This window comes from Pseudophryne corroboree, chromosome 4 (genome assembly GCF_028390025.1).
Source record: "Pseudophryne corroboree isolate aPseCor3 chromosome 4, aPseCor3.hap2, whole genome shotgun sequence".
Taxonomy (NCBI): Eukaryota; Metazoa; Chordata; class Amphibia; order Anura; family Myobatrachidae; genus Pseudophryne; species Pseudophryne corroboree.
Window position 1 is genome coordinate 256,417,176 of NC_086447.1, and position 16,950 is coordinate 256,434,125.

Here is a 16,950-nt window from a genome sequence, read left to right on the forward strand (position 1 = left end):
GCTGCTAGATACACAAAGGCCCCCACAGTGCTGCGCTACCAGATACACAAATGCCCCCACAGTGCTGCGCTGCCAGATACACATTAAATGCCCCCACAGTGCTGCGCTGCCAGATACACATTAAATGCCCCCACAGTGCTGCGCTGCCAGATACACATTAAATACCCCCACAGTGCTGCGCTGCCAGATACACATTAAATGCCCCCACAGTGCTGCGCTGCCAGATACACATTAAATGCCCCCACAGTGCTGCGCTGCCAGATACACATTAAATGTCCCCACAGTGCTGCGCTGCCAGAGACACATTAAATACCCCCACAGTGCTGCGCTGCCAGATACACATTAAATGCCCCCACAGTGCTGCGCTGCCAGATACACATTAAATGCCCCCACAGTGCTGCGCTGCCAGATACACATTAAATGCCCCCACAGTGCTGCGCTGCCAGATACACATTAAATACCCCCACAGTGCTGCGCTGCCAGAGACACATTAAATACCCCCACAGTGCTGCGCTGCCAGATACACATTAAATACCCCCACAGTGCTGCGCTGCCAGATACACATTAAATGCCCCCACAGTGCTGCGCTGCCAGATACACATTAAATGTCCCCACAGTGCTGCGCTGCCAGAGACACATTAAATATCCCCCACAGTGCTGCGCTGCCAGATACACATTAAATATCCCCACAGTGCTGCGCTGCCAGATACACATTAAATATCCCCACAGTACTGCGCTGCCAGATACACATTAAATATCCCCACAGTGCTGCGCTGCCAGATACACAAAGGCCCCCACAGTGCTGCGCTGCCAGATACACAAATGCCCCCACAGTGCTGCGCTGCCAGATACACATTAAATGTCCCCACAGTGCTGCGCTGCCAGATACACATTAAATACCCCCACAGTGCTGCGCTGCCAGATACACAAAGGCCCCCGCAGTGCTGCGCTGCCAGATACACAAATGCCACCACAGTGCTGCGCTACCAGATACACAAATGCCCCCACAGTGCTGCGCTGCCAGATACACATTAAATGCCCCCACAGTGCTGTGCTGCCAGATACACATTAAATGCCCCCACAGTGCTGCGCTGCCAGATACACAAAGGCCCCCACAGTCTGACGAGTCCTCTCCTGACTGGGATTCCTCCGATGGTTCCTTGAGTGTAACGTCTACTGCTGCTGGCGCTGCTGTTGTTGCTGCTGAGAGTCGATCATCATCCCAGAGGGGAAGTCGGAAGACCACTTGTACTACTTCCAGTAAGCAATTGACTGTCCAACAGTCCTTTGCGAGGAAGATGAAATATCACAGCAGTCATCCTGTTGCAAAGCGGATAACTCAGGCCTTGGCAGCTGTGTTGGTGTTAGACGTGCGTCCGGTATCCGCCGTTAGTTCACAGGGACTTAGAGAATTTCTTGAGGTAGTGTGTCCCCGGTACCAAATACCATCTAGGTTCCACTTCTCTAGGCAGGCGATACCGAGAATGTACACAGATGTCAGAAAAAGACTCACCAGTGTACTAAAAAATGCAGTTGTACCCAATGTTCACTTAACTACGGACATGTGGACAAGTGGAGCAAGGCAGACTCAGGACTATATGACTGACAGCCCACTGGGTAGATGTATTGCCTCCCGCAGCAAGAACAGCAGCGGCGGCACCAGTAGCAGCATCTCGCAAACGCCAACTCGTTCCTAGGCAGGCTACGCTTTGTATCACCGCTTTCCATAAGAGGCACACAGCTGACAACCTCTTACAGAAACTGAGGAACATCATCGCAGATTGGCTTACCCCAATTGGACTCTCCTGGGGATTTGTGACATCGGACAACGCCACCAATATTGTGCGTGCATTACATGTGGGCAAATTCCAGCACGTCCCATGTTTTGCACATACATTGAATTTGGTGGTGCAGAATTTTTTTTAAAAACGACAGGGGCGTGCAAGAGATGCTGTCGGTGGCCCGAAGAATTGCGAGCCACTTTCGGCATTCAGCCACCGTGTGCCGAAGACTGGAGCACCAGCAAACACTCCTGAACCTGCCCCGCCATCATCTGAAGCAAGAGGTGGTAACGAGGTGGAATTCAACCCTCTATATGCTTCAGAGGATGGAGGAGCAGCAAAAGGCCATTCAAGCCTATACATCTGCCTACGATATAGGCAAAGGAGGGAGAATGCACCTGACTCAAGCGCAGTGGAGAATGATTTCAACGTTGTGCAAGGTTCTGCAACCCTTTGAACTTGCCACACGTGAAGTCAGTTCAGACACTGCCAGCCTGAGTCAGGTCATTCCCCTCATCCGGCTTTTGCAGAAGCAGCTGTAGAGATTGAAGGAGGAACTAAAACGGAGTGATTCTGCTAGGCATGTGGGACTTGTGGATGGAGCCCTTCATTCGCTTAACCAGTATTCACGGGTGGTCAATCTGTTGAAATCAGAGCACTACATTTTGGCAACCGTGCACGATCCTAGTTTTAAAGCCTACGTTGTATCTCTCTTTCTGGCAGACACAAGTCTGCACATGTTCAAAGACCTGCTGGTGAGACACTTGTCAAGTCAAGCGGAACGTGACCCACCAACAGCTCCTCCTTCATTTTCTCCCGCCACTGGAGCTGCCAGGAAAAGGATCAGATTTCCAAAACCACCCGCTGGCGTTGATGCAAGGCAGTCAGGAGCGAAAACTGACATCTGGTCCGGACTGAAGGACCTGCCAACGATTACTGACATGTCGTCTACTGTCACTGCATATGATTCTGTCACCATTGAAAGAATGGTGGAGGATTATATGAGTGACAGCATCCAAGTAGGCATGTCAGACAGTCCGTACGTATACTGGCAGGAAAAAGAGGCAATTTGGAAGCCCTTGCACAAACTGGCTTTATTTTACCTAAGTTGCCCCCCCTCCAGTGTGTACTCCGAAAGAGTGTTTAGTGCAGCCGGTCACCTTGTCAGCGATCGGCGTACGAGGTTACTTCCACAAAATGTGGAGAAGATGATGTTCATCAAAATTAATTATAATCAATTCCTCCAGTCGTGTGGCAGACCCTGTCGCTGAAATGATGGGTTTGTTAAAGTGTGCATGTCCTGTTTATACAACATAAGGGTGGGTGGGAGGGCCCAAGGACAATTCCATCTTGCACCTCTTTTTTTATTTATTTATCTTTGCATCATGTGATGTTTGGGGCCAATTTTTTTAAGTGCCATCCTGTCTGACACTGCAGTGCCACTCCTAGATGGGACAGGTGTTTGTGCCAGCCACTTGGGTCGCTTAGCTTAGTCATCCAGCGACCTCTGTGCAAATTTTAGGACTAAAAATAATATTGTGAGGTGTGAGGTGTTCAGAATAGACTGGAAATGAGTGGAAATTATGGTTATTGAGGTTAATAATACTATAGGATCAAAATTACCCCCAAATTCTATGATTTAAGCTGTTTTTGAGGGTTTTTTTTAAAAAAACACCCGATTCCAAAACACCTGAATCCGACAAAAAAATTTCAGGGAGGTTTTGGCAAAACGCATCCGAATCCAAAACACGGCCGCGAAGCCGAATCCAAAACCAAAACCCGAAAAATTTCCGGTGCACATCTCTAGTTATATGCACTGATACCACTTCATCCCCAGGTATGACAGCGGCGGTGCAGGTTCAGTGACAGGAGTGCTATTCGCCCCTAAAAGATAGCATGTCAGTATCCAGGGCAATGTATGAACGGTCAGCAACAGTGACCGTTCTGACACCTGCAGCTATCGAAGTCGACAGCTGCAGGTGGCGATGCCCTATCTCCACAGCAGAGAAAAACAGAGCTGTCCCTGGATGTGGAGGCATTCGGACTCCAGGCTGCGCAGGAGATCTTGCATGATTTGTGAGATCTGGTGCATGCGCAGTGGAGCCGGCCAGGCTGAAAGACACAGAGCATCAGCACTGAGCTGGTGTGATGTGGTGTTAGGTGGGGATTGCCGGAGGGTGTAGTTTACACACGATCCGTGCAACTATTATACATTTACCCCAGGGGCTCTTATATGACCTGGCCCCTGCAATGTGTAAAAACTCCATATTCGGATCCTGACGGCAGTACCACACATGCATGCAGTAGTGTTTTCTTAGTATCAGTTTTCTGCAATTATTTGTACTTTTCTCTTACGTCCTAGAGGATGCTGGGGTCCACATTAGTACCATGGGGTATAGACGGGTCCACCAGGAGCCATTAACACTTTAGGAGTTTGAGAGTGTGGGCTGGCTCCTCCCTCTATGCCCCTCCTACCAGACTCAGTTTAGAAAATGTGCCCAGAGGAGCCGGTCACAGCAGGGCCGTCTTAACAGCAGTGTGGGCCCCTGGGCACAGCAATGCACTGGGGCCCCTACCCATCCTCCATGGGTGGGGGTGCTATCAGCGGCAGCTTTGATGTCCTGCGGGCGGTAGGGGGTGTTCTATCTTCCGCTCAGCATGTAGGACCTGGAGCAGTAATTTCTGCTAATTAATCCTTTACTGCACAGATGGGGTGGGAGGGAGAACACTAAACTGTAGAAGGGGGCACTGGGCTGAATGAAGGGGCCCCGGTACATGACTTCCAGCGCGGTATGGGGTGTTTAATATGTAAAGGAGGGGTTGATAGTGGAGTGGGCTCAATATTCATCATTTTCTGGTGAGAGGGCAGCTTGCTTGACTGCAGATATCTCAAGTTCCTGGAAAAAGATTTCTTAGCTTTGAATGGGATAAAAAATTAGAGAATCCCACCTGTCAGGAGGTACTGGGGACTTGGGGATCAGAGTTCAGGAGCCAGAGCAATCCACCAACAAATATATAAAACTGCATACCAGGCGTGAGGAGCTGGAGCAGGGTCCAGCTGCTTGAAGGCTGATATCTCTGGTTCTTTGCATAGTAGAGACAAGCTGCCAGTGTCCACCGAAAGTGGAGAGTCCCAGCTTTTGAAATGTTCCCTCAGAAAAACTAAGTCATACAGAGCCCGAGATATCTGGCTGGGAAAAGCAATTAACAGGCTTGGATGGGGTCCACTGCTTTGAAGTCGGATATCTCTGGTTCCCTAGGGACGATTTTCAAAAATCTGGTACCCCTGGAAAGAGGGGACCCTCAGCTATCAGCCAAGGGCCCTTATACTCCTGGGGCCCTTGGGCAAGAGCCCACTGAGCCCATACGAAAAGACGGCCCTGGGTCACAGCTAGGGGAGCTCTACTGAGCTTTTCTAGTTAAAGTTATTTTTAGAGTTTATTTTTTTTACAGGAGGCTGTTGGCAACAGCCTGCCTGCAATGAGGGACTAAGGGGGGGAGCAGTGTCCGCCCTGCGAGGTCTGAGCCACTGTCTCCGCTGACTGGACACTGAGCTCCAGAGGGGTCAGATCGTTCTCCGCCACAGGGGACCGCTCGCCCCAGCAGCATGCCGCCAACCCCTTACAGTGCTGAAGAGTGGTGAGCGAGACACAGACCCCCCTAGCAAGCGGGGGGCCGGTGTGAAGATGGCGGCAACGGGGAGGGAGCGCAGTATTAACTGCGCTCCTATGAAGGTTCAGAGGCATATGGTGCGGCGCTGTGAGGGGCGCCCTGATCCAGCGCTTACCCCCACACTGGTCATCAAGTCTGTCGGGGTCCGCGGATCTCAGCCAGCAAATTTTACCTCAGGCCAGTATAATTATTGAAGAGCGGGAAGACAGCGCCATTAAGGGGGCGGAGCTTCTCAGAGCGGACCCAGCAGCGTTCCAGAGCCATTTTTCTGCCTGCACAGCGCTGGATGGAAGAACAGGTCCCTCCACAGCAACTCCAGCTATCGGTACACGGTACCAGGGGGTTGTAGAAGGGAGGGGAGGCTGTAAAATGACTATTAAGGGACACAGTTTGCACTGACAAGGGTCTCCCTTTGCTGAAAGCGCTGTGTGTGGGTTGGCTCCGATCTCTGTGTCTCTCTTGCCTTTCTTCGGGGGGGGGGGGATGGGGGGACGACTCTGTCTGCCCCCACGTGTGTGTGTGTGTGTGTGTGTGTGTGTGTGTGTGTGTGTGTGTGTGTGTGTGTGTGTGTGTGTGTGTGTGTGTGGTCTCCTTTAGCTATGTCCAGGGACACTGTGTCATATGCTGCAGAGGATTTATCCTCCCAGGATGATCCTATTTCATGTAATCAGGTTAGCACTGGTTTAGCACAGATACCAGCAAGGGAACCAGAGTGGTTTTCCTCTATCAAATCTTGGATTTCTCAGATTTCTGACAGGGTTGCAAGTAATGAATCTGCAACCCAGGTATTACAGAGCTCTATGGATGTGTGGCCTGTTTCTGGTACCTCAGGACACCCCGCTATATACCCCCACAAACGTGCGCTTGTGCATGTCACACAAGACGACACGGATACAGATTCTGACACTACAGATGGTGATGGGGATGTGTTACGGGGGTCCGCATCTCTTGCAAAGGGGGTGCAATTGTTGATAGAGGCTATCAGGGATGTGTTAAATGTTAATGATATCACACCTGAACAGGTTGAGGAGGCTTTTTTCACTGAAAATAAAAAAGCCTCGCTAACCTTCCCTGCGTCAAAGGAATTGAATGCTATATTTGAAAAAGCATGGGTAAACCCAGAGAAAAAATTCCAGGTCCCTAAAAGGGCCCAGGTGGCTTTTCCTTTCCCTGAGGAGGAGGGGAAAAAATGGGAAACCCCACCGATTGTTGACTCCTCTGTGTCCAGACTCTCAAAGAAGGTGGTTTTACCTGTTCCAGGATCTACCGCCTTAAAGGAGCCGGCTGATAGGAAAATTGATAATACGCTTAAATCAATGTATATTGCTTCAGGGGCCATATTACGTCCCACTATTGCTACTGCATGGATTGCAAAGGCAATAGTGAAATGGTTGGCTACCTTACTTGAGGATTTGGATACGATGGAAAGGGATGAGGTTGCATTGTATTTACGCAACAAACATGATTCTGCAGATTTTATGGTAGAATCCATGAAAGACCTGGGTTCCATGGCTGCGGGAATATCTTCCATGTCTGTTTCAGCTCACCAGGGACTGTGGCTGTGCCAGTGGTCGGCCGACGCGGAATCCAGAAGAAGTGTGGAGTCCCTACCCTATACAGGTCAGGCTCTCTTTGGGGAAGCTCTAGACGCGTGGATATCCACCGCTACAGTGGGTGGTGAAGCTCTAGACGCATGGATATCCACCGCTACAGCGGGTAAGTCTCCGTTTCTTCCCTCAGCAGCACCTGCTCTGAAGAATTTTCTCTCCAGCTGCAATGCAGTCCTTTCGGCCTAACAGGCCTAGAAAGGTCAGAACACCCAATAGCTTATTTAGGGGAGGTCGGGTTAAGTCCAAGAAACCTGCCGCTGCAGGTTCCCAGGAACAAAAGCCTACTTCAAGTACGCCTAAGTCCTCCGCATGACGGTGGACTGCACGGCTCGGTGGTGGGGCCAGTGGGAGCAAGACTCAGACACTTTAGTCATGTCTGGGTATCGTCCGGCCTGGATCCCTGGGTGATAGATATTGTGTCTCAGGAATACAAGCTGGAATTTCAAAGTCTCCCTCCTCATCGCTTTTTCAAGTCAGGTTTACCAACTCTGTTGGAGGACAGCACAGTTCTACAAGATGCTGTCCAAAAGCTGGTGGAGGCACAGGTTGTTGTGCCAGTGCTACCTCACATGCTGACCAAAGGTTACTATTCAAACCTTTTCGTGGTACCGAAACCGGATGGTTTGGTCAGGTCCATTCTGAACCTAAAATCATTGAACCCCTTTCTAAAGGAGTTCAAGTTCAAGATGGAGTCTCTCAGGGCGGTGATATCAGGTCTGGAAGAAGGGGACTTCCTGGTATCACTGGATATCAAGGATGCGTACCTCCACATTCCGATCTGGCTGCCGCATCAGGCTCATCTCCGCTTCACATTGCTGGACTGTCATTTCCAGTTCCAGGCCCTGCCATTCGGCCTCTCCACAGCATCGAGGGTGCTTACCAAGGTGATGGCGGAAATGATGATTCTCCTCCGCAAGCAAGGAGTGAACATCATTCCATATCTGGATGATCTGCTGATAAAGGCATCGTCCAAGGAGAAGTTACTGCAGTCCATTGTTCTCACAACACGGCTGCTCCAGAGTCATGGTTGGATTCTGAACCTTTCAAAGTCACATTTGAGACCATCCCAAAGGTTGTCCTTTCTGGGAATGATCCTGGATACGGAAGTGCAGAAGGTGTTTCTTCCACAGGGAAAGGCATTGGTGATACAAGCTATGGTCCGGGATGTCCTGAAGCCACCCCGGGTGTCGGTTCATCAATGCATTTACCTACTGGGAAAGATGGTGGCCTCTTACGAGGCTCTCCAGTACAGGAGGTTCCACATTCGGACCTTCCAACTGGATCTCCTAGACAAGTGGTCAGGATCTCACCTCCACATGCACCAGAGAATTCGTCTGTCGCCAAGGGCAAGGATTTCACTCCTCTGATGGCTCCAATTGCCTCACCTTCTGGAAGGCCGCAGGTTCGGGATTCAGAACTGGGTTCTTCTAACCACAGATGGAAGCCTCCAGGGCTGGGGAGCAGTCACTCAAGGAGTAACCTTCCAAGGACGGTGGTCAGGCCTGGAAGCCGGACTGCCCGTCAACAGTCAGTGTACGCTCCAGTTAGTGTACGTGTTTCCACCACTCCTACTCATCCCAAGAATCCTAAAACTCATAAGGAGAACAAGGGTTCAAGCGATCCTCATTGCCCCAGACTGGCTAAGAAGGGCTTGGTACGCGGACCTTTTGAATCTACTGCAAGAAGAGCCGAGGCCTCTTCCTCTTCGGGAGGACCTGCTGCAGCAGGGGCCGTTCGCCTATCAAGACTTACCGTGGCTACATTTCACGGCATGGAAGTTGAGCGCCTGATACTTGCTCGGAAGGGTATTCCGAAGAAGGCTATTCCTACCCTCATGCAGGCTAGGAAAGGGGTAACGTCTAAACATTACCATCATATTTGGAAGAAATATGTCTCTTGGTGTGAATCCAAGAAGTTTCCTACGGTGGAGTTTCAACTGGGACGTTTCCGCCTATTCCTGCAAGCAGGAGTGGATATGGGCCTGAGGTTGGGTTCCGTAAAGGTCCAAATTTCGGCCCTATCCATTCTCTTTCAGAAGCAATTGGCTGCCCTCCCTGAGCTACAGACCTTTTTGAAGGGAGTTCTGCATATCCAACCTCCCTTTGTACCACCTACGGCGCCCTGGGACCTTAACGTGGTGTTGCAGTTCCTCCAGTCGGATTGGTTCGAGCCTCTACAGGAGGTTGAGGTTAAGTTTCTTACATGGAAGGCAGTCATGTTTTTAGCCTTAGCTTCTGCTAGACGTGTGTCCGAGCTGGGGGCTTTATCATGTAAAAGCCCTTACTTGATCTTTCACGAAGATAGAGCTGAGCTCCGGACACGTCAGCAGTTTCTTCCGAAGGTTGTGTTGGCATTTCATATCAAACAACCTATTGTGGTGCCAGTGGCTACTGACTCCTCAATTACATCAAAGTCCTTGGATGTCGTGAGGGCTCTGAAGATTTATGTAAAGAGAACTTCTCGTCACAGAAAGTCAGACTCTCTGTTCGTCCTATATGATCCCAAGAAAATTGGGTGTCCTGCTTCTAAGCAGACGATCTCTCGCAGGATCAGGTTCACTATCCAACATGCTTATTCTACGGCAGGACTGACGTGTCCAAAATCTGTTAAGGCCCACTCTACTCGTAAGGTGGGGTCTTCCTGGGCGGCTGCCCGGGGTGTCTCGGCAGTGCAACTTTGCCGAGCTGCAACTTGGTCTGGGTCGAACACGTTTGCAAAGTTTTACAAGTTCGATACTTTGGCCTCTGATGATCTGAAGTTCAGTCAATCAGTTCTGCAGGAGCCTCCACGCTCTCCCTCCCGTTCTGGGAGCTTTGGTACATCCCCATGGTACTAATGTGGACCCCAGCATCCTCTAGGACGTAAGAGAAAATAGGATTTTGGTACCTACCGGTAAATCCTTTTCTCGTAGTCCGTAGACGATGCTGGGCGCCCGCCCAGCGCTTCGTTTTCCTGCAAATGTTATTTAGTTCAGTACAACTTCGTTTTAGTTGAGTACTGCGTTGTTACTTGTTAAGTAATGTTTCAGCTGTTGCTGAGTTGTTCAAGCAAGTTGGCTTGACGTGCCTTGTATGTGTGAGCTGGTATGAATCTCACCACTATCTGTGTATAATCCTTCTCTCAAAGTATGTCGTCTCCTCGGGCACAGTTTCTAGACTGAATCTGGTAGGAGGGGCATAGAGGGAGGATCCAGCCCACACTCTCAAACTCTTAAAGTGCCAATGGCTCCTGGTGGACCCGTCTATACCCCATGGTACTAATGTGGACCCCAGCATCCTCTACTGATTACGAGAAAAGGATTTACCGGTAGGTAACAAAATCCTGTGTCTACGTACTGTATTTGTATTTTTATTAACTTTTTTTATATAACGCATAATGCCAGCATATTTTGTGTGTATGTGTGTAAAAACAGTGTCCCTCAGATGTAACACAATGAAATCCTGATTCAACATACTGTAGCTGTTTATTTTGTGCACTTTACTCATTTTATTCTGCAAATTACGAATAATTGCAGAGATAGGATTGCAAAGACTCAGAGAATACTTACTACACCCACTGTGTCTGGCCCATTTTGTTGATACATCTGCACGTAATGCGGTCTTGCGCTAGATGCAAAATAGGAAACTACAGTTCTAATTTTTTTTTTAAAAAAAGTATTGATGATATCTAGAACATGATAATGTTTACCTAAAAATGTTTATTGGGACGGTCAGGCACATATGCGTATCCCAAATAAAAAGTGTCCTGAATTATTGCAATTTTTTTTTTTTTATTAAGAAATCCCTATATATTACATACTTTCCAATGTTCTGCACACAAGGGGGTCTTATCATGCTTCTTAACAATGTATTCCGCACCTCTGACCCTATTCCTTTACTAAAGTCACCCTTTGAATGCCACACACATCATAGACAGTGCGTTTGGCAGCCATTTACTGCTGCTGTGTTATGCAGAGCTGCACTGAATGCGACATACTGTACATCCCAACCTTCAGTTCTGGAGAGCTGTGTCGATCTGGACTGATGGTCTAACTAGGACTGTCCTGCCTAAACTGCAAGAAAATAATATAGAAAGCGTCACACCTACATATATATCCTAGTCCCCTTAGTTTATTTTGTTAATGTATGACACCTGGGTGCTATTCTCATGAGCTTCTGTACTATAAAATAGATTTTCTAAGAACTTCATTAAAAAAAAAAATAATTATAATTAAATGATTGAAGATTATCCTGCTTGATAATATATGTATTATATTATATGTGTATACAGTATTTACACAAAATATTTAACCAAAACCATTATACTAATGAGATGCCGGTCTGCTGTTATCTTTATTGGACATATACGGTATTTGTATTTCCACTGAGAAGGTTATCTACTGTATAATGGCCCAGTATTACACAGACCTTCTGTCACCATAAGACCTTCCTACTCACTGTATGAGACGTATTCCATACCTCCCAACATGACCCTCTACAGGAGGGACAGAATGCTCTGTTCCTGGACTTCCGTCTTAGTTTATGATTGCCATCACCTGTGCTGAAACACCTTTCTTATCCATTAACCTGTTCAGCACAGGTGCCGGTAATCATAAATTAAGAGAAAAGTCCAGAAGCAGAGCATTGTGTCCCTCCTGGAGAGGGTCATGTTGGGAGGTATGTATATCTGCCCCCCCCCCCCCCCCCTGCAGTGCACATGGTTTTGCCCTTCTGCTTACAAATTTGCTGCTACTATCAGGTGTGAATTAGGCCCATAGATGGAACAGGGGCAGTGAGTGCACAGCAGGGGAGGGGAGTGTAAATTGCTGCTTGTGAAGCCTATCGCAGTCTGCATGCCCTCTGATGGTGGGTGTACTGTTTCACACACGAGAAAAAAATGCTTTTTCAGAACTTGATAAATGGCATAATTTCTACCACTCCCCATTAAAGTATAGGGACTGTGGAAATTATCTGGGGGAAATTGTAACCAGGAGATATCAGTGATATGGGGGCAGATGTATTAACCTGGAGAAGGCATAAGGTAGTGATAAACCAGTGATATGTGCAAGGTGATAAACGAACCAGCCAATCAGCTCATAACTGTTAATTTACATATTGGAGCCGATTGGCTGGTTCGTTTATCACCTTGCACATATCACTGGTTTATCACTTCCTTATGCCTTCTCCAGGTTAATACATCTGCCCCTTGCTATGGTATCAGAATCCCGCCACTTGGGATGCCGGCAGTCAGAATACTGACAACAGCATCCTGACGCTATGGATCCCGACACCTACTAGGTAAGTATGGTTCTTCTAATTCCTAGCCCCCTTACCCTCTGTACCCGCAGCCTGACTCTAACACTAGTTTACATTTTCACCTACTTTTGTTAAAATTAAGGGATGATGAATAGACCCCTATGTATCAATAGTTTAAGTAATGTCTATTTTTATTTATTATGTTCTCCTTCTCTCTCTCTCTCTCCAGCAGTGCTTGTTCTAAGGTAAAGCAGACCATATACAGTAATGTACAGCCTTCCAACTCTAATGTGTTATGGGATCCAGACTTCATGGCCGACTTCATAGAGAACCCATCAGTGCACAATATTAATCACATAATGCTGGGAAAGATCCTCAGTGACAATGCAGCCAACCGTTACAGCTTTGTGTGCAATGTTCTCATGAATGTGTGTATGGGGCACCAAGAGCCAGAGCGGTAAGTACTCACCACTTATTTATTCATATTAAGAAAGGAAAAAAACCGTAGAACTATACAAATCAAAGATCTTACATGAAACTGGGTATTCCTGTGTTATACTCCCAACAACATTTTATGAAGAGAAGACAGCCATATTGTCTGTCTGCTAGAATTCCTATGTCAGACATTACTCTGCCTAAATAGTCCTCCTAATGTACTAGACACCAGCCAAATCTATAATGGCAAATCTATAATGGGTGCAGGGTGTGTGGTGCATGCGGTCCCTCTACTCCCATATAATTATACTTATTGCTATGGCGTCCCTCAAGTCCCACATCAGCCAGTGCAACAGAGCAGCAGAAATCACAAAGGCAGTGCCTACTGCGCTCAGTGCGCTGCCAGAGAGGAGAGGCCCGCATCGAGCCTTAACACATGCCCTCTCCTCTCTTAAACTGCCCCTGATATCAGCAGTATGAGCATCTGCTACTTATACAGTGTACTGAGCAAAGACTGTTTGTGCTTTAGCACTGTCCCCCAGAGGGTCTTGCTGAACAGGACGTGACTGCTATTTAAGAGCCTAACTCAGACCTGATCGCTCCACTGCGAATTTGCAGAGGTTTGCGATCAGATTGTCGCCGCCCAGACAGAGTGAAAACCCACCCCGCCCAAGGCTGCATGCGCCTTTTGAAAATCTCTGTGAACGCCAGTCAGCTGCAAATCCGTTCGCAACTCCCTCACCATCTGCCGATCCATGTGTTTTCAGACGAGTCAGGAATTCCCGACTTGTCGGAAAAAAACAGCCCCTAATGAATAGGTCGGAACCCCTTCCGACCTAAATCTGTCGGAAGCTGCCATCTTTCCGACAAGATGGCAGCTTCCGACACTTATTGATTATACCCCACAGTCTCTAAATTCTCATTAGTGCTCATACTAATTTATAGTACAGTATGAGAAATTTTGGTATGCCATTATTAATGAATATCACTGTGTGTTACATTAAGTAAAACATTCCTATCTCTGATTCGAGACCACAAAATTTAAATTCATGAAAGTGAATTTGGTCATGCCCCACCCATCTTAACGGAATCCCTGGCTACAGTCCTATGTCAAAGCCCAAGGACCAAATGTAATAGGTGTCAGTATCAGGAGTCTTACCTCCGGTCTGGGGTCTCGGGGGTTACCATCCCGATGGTTGATACGGCGGCGGCGGGGGGCTGCTGCAGTAGAGTCCTCTGGGACATGAGTGCGGCCTCTGGAGGCTGGGGAGCTGAGTGCTGCTGTGAGGAGCAGCTGTAGCAGAGGTCTCTAGTGTGAACACGTCTCCCAGGAGTCAGTGGCCAGAGCCTGGTGTGTGGTGTGCTGCAGCTGCGAGTGTCCTCTGTGCTGAGGGATGCCATGTTGGAGACCAAAGCTGTGCCAATAGCTGATCCCACTTTGTGTCCAGCCAATCCTGTGCTGCTTCCCTTACAAAAAGGGTCTGGTTCAGAGTGAGGGTGCCAGTACTTCAAGCTACTTTCTTGAGTAAGGTACTATAGCTCTGTGCTTCAAGATTGCTCCAGGTGCCCTGGTTCTGGTTAGCTATCGTCTGGCGGTTACCTATTTCTGCAGCAGTCCCATTGCTTAAGGCCTGTCACTACTCATGAAGCACTCACGGGGACCCAGGTCGTAGAGGGGCTTCGGGTGCTAAACAGTAGTTCCCGTGGAATCGGTGTTCCTCATTTTAAAGTCACGGCCACAGTCTTCAGTTCATCGTTCAGTACTCTCCAGCCTCGTCTTAAAGACACAGTTACAGTATTCTTCAATCTTGTCTTAAAGACACAGTCGCAGTATTCTTCAGTCTCGTCATAAGTCAGTCTCCAGTTCTTCATTCAGTGTTCTCCAGTCTCATCTTAAAGCCACAGCCACAATCTTCAGTTCATCATACAGGGTTCTTCAGCATTGACTTTCAATCATTAACTTTATTCTTCAGCTCAGTCATTTGGGAAACCTCAGTCTTCGTGAACCATAGATACTTCATTAAATCTTACTTTTTATATTTTCTTCATCGTCCATAGGGCCTAATTCAGACCTGATCGTACCATCAACTTTGTTAGCAGATGGGCAAAACCATATGCACTGCAGGGGGGCAGATATAACATGAGCAGAGAGAGTTAGATTTGGGTGGGATGTGTTCAATCTGAAATCTAAATTGCAGTGTAAAAATAAAGCAGCCAGTATTTACCCTGCACAGAAATAATATAACCCACCCAAATCTAACTCTCTCTGCAAATGTTATATCTGCCACACTTGCAGTGCACATGGTTTTGCCCATCTGCTAACAAAGTTGCTGCTACGATCAGGTCTGAATTAGGCCCATAGTCCTTTCTTGAGCTCCTCATCTCATGAGAAGGAATTATATTTAGCCTCCACGCCTTCCTCCTCCTCAGGTATCTGTCTCCTAAGTTCTGTCTCAATTGCCGGTTCCCCAACACCCGCCTAGTGTGACAATAGGGTCCGAGTTTTTTGTGTGGAGAAGAAAATTACTAAGGTCCCCTTTTATGTAAAGAACCAGCACAGGGTTCTCGGACCAGTCTTGGTTCTAAAAATATGAGGGAAAAAAGATGTAGGGCCCCCCATATTTTTTAACCCAGCACTGGGCTCCACTAGTCAGGGAGGTAATGCAGGCAGCCGTAGGATTACCCCCCAACTAGTGAGCCCTGGCTGGGGTTTACTGGGGAGTGGTGACTTCCCAATAAAGGAGTACCCGTCCTGGCCACCAAAGGCCAGGGCTGAAGCCCAATGCTATCCCCGGCACCCGTGGGAGGTGGGTGCCGACTTGATAGCGATAAAGTGTAAAAATAAGATTTAATAGTCTTTTACAGGTGTAACTCAGGTCCCAGCAAGCCTTCCCCCAAATGCTGGTATTTAGAGAATAACAAGTACCAGCATGCAGGGCATTAAAAGGCCTGCTGGTACCTGTAATCCCCCTGTAAAATAAATATTACAATAAACACAGGACACACACACCGTGCAAAGTTCAACTTTAATAAAACATATATGCACATTCACACTCACATACATACGCACATGCACACATACTCTACATCCCCTGTTGAACTCTCAGTCCTCCTGTCCAGTAGTTTTCCACAACACCTGTAAAAAACAAATACATATTTCCTGTGTAGATCGGTCCTCTTCACTACTTGATTTATGCAAACTAGTGAATTAGCCCAGTGCCGGTCTCCACGTGACTTCTATCACTAGAGAATCGGCAGCCAATCAGGGAGCGTCACTTATGTGCGACTCTCCTGATTGGCAAAGTGCAGCAGGGCTGTCAATCATTGATTTCCAAACGTTGCTATTGGGAGACAGTCCCATAGAAGCGTATTGTGGGAACCGCGGCTAAGACAACAAGGGGGGTAATTCCAAGTTGATCGCAGCAGGATTTTTGTTAGCAATTGGGCAAAACCATGTGCACTGCAGGGGAGGCAGATATAACATGTGCAGAGAGAGTTAGATTTGGGTGGGGTGTGTTCAATCTGCAATCTAATTTGCAGTGTAAAAATAAAGCAGCTAGTATTTACCCTGCACAGAAATAAAATAACCCACCCAAATCTAACTCTTTCTGCACATGTTATATCTGCCTCCCCTGCAGTGCACATGGTTTTGCCCAATTGCTATCAAAAATCCTGCTGCGATCAACTTGGAATTACCCCCAAGGTTAATAAAGGTAAATTTTGTGTTTGCCCTTGCATGTTTCCGCATCCTATTACATTGGTCGAGTTTACAAAATGTGTGAGTTTAGCGCTAAACTCGCGCATTTTGCAAGCTCTGACCCAATTACATTTGGCCCCAAGTGTTTGTACACACACAGGCTTTCCCTCCATCCGTTGTACATTCGTTCTGAGCTGCATTCACAGATTGCTAAATGTAGCTCACAAGGCACTGAAAATAGCAGTTCTTCTGTTCAGAGTTTGCTATGTGTACTCTTGTATGCTGTATGCACTTTTCAGAGCTTAAAGAATCATGTTTGCTATACTGGTTGAGAATTTATAGTACTTTTTATTTTCATGTTTCAAAACGATTAAGGGATCCATTCATATCAAATCAAAACTATTTAATTAAAAACAAAATGATGTAGTGTTAATTAAGTTTAGAACTTGCAATGAGTTCTACCTAATTAATGGAATCATTCATGATGGCTCCCGTACATAATGTATCTCTTCCAAAAAAAC

At 47.6% G+C, this 16,950-nt stretch overlaps 1 protein-coding gene across 8 annotated transcripts in view; it reads left to right on the top strand.

Annotated features, from left to right (window-relative positions):
• Window positions 1–16,950, top strand: part of MED12L (mediator complex subunit 12L) — a 1,138,385-nt gene that overhangs the window by 875,403 nt on the left and 246,032 nt on the right. For 7 of the 8 annotated variants that reach the window (XR_010175887.1, XM_063916060.1, XM_063916058.1 and 4 more), the window contains one exon: window positions 12,527–12,754. Coding sequence is in view for 7 of the 8 variants with exons in the window: in XM_063916060.1 (XP_063772130.1) it covers window positions 12,527–12,754 (228 nt within the window). In the remaining variant the exon portion in view is untranslated. The remainder of the gene's footprint in view (window positions 1–12,526; window positions 12,755–16,950) is intronic. The other variant, XM_063916056.1, reaches the window with a different exon arrangement.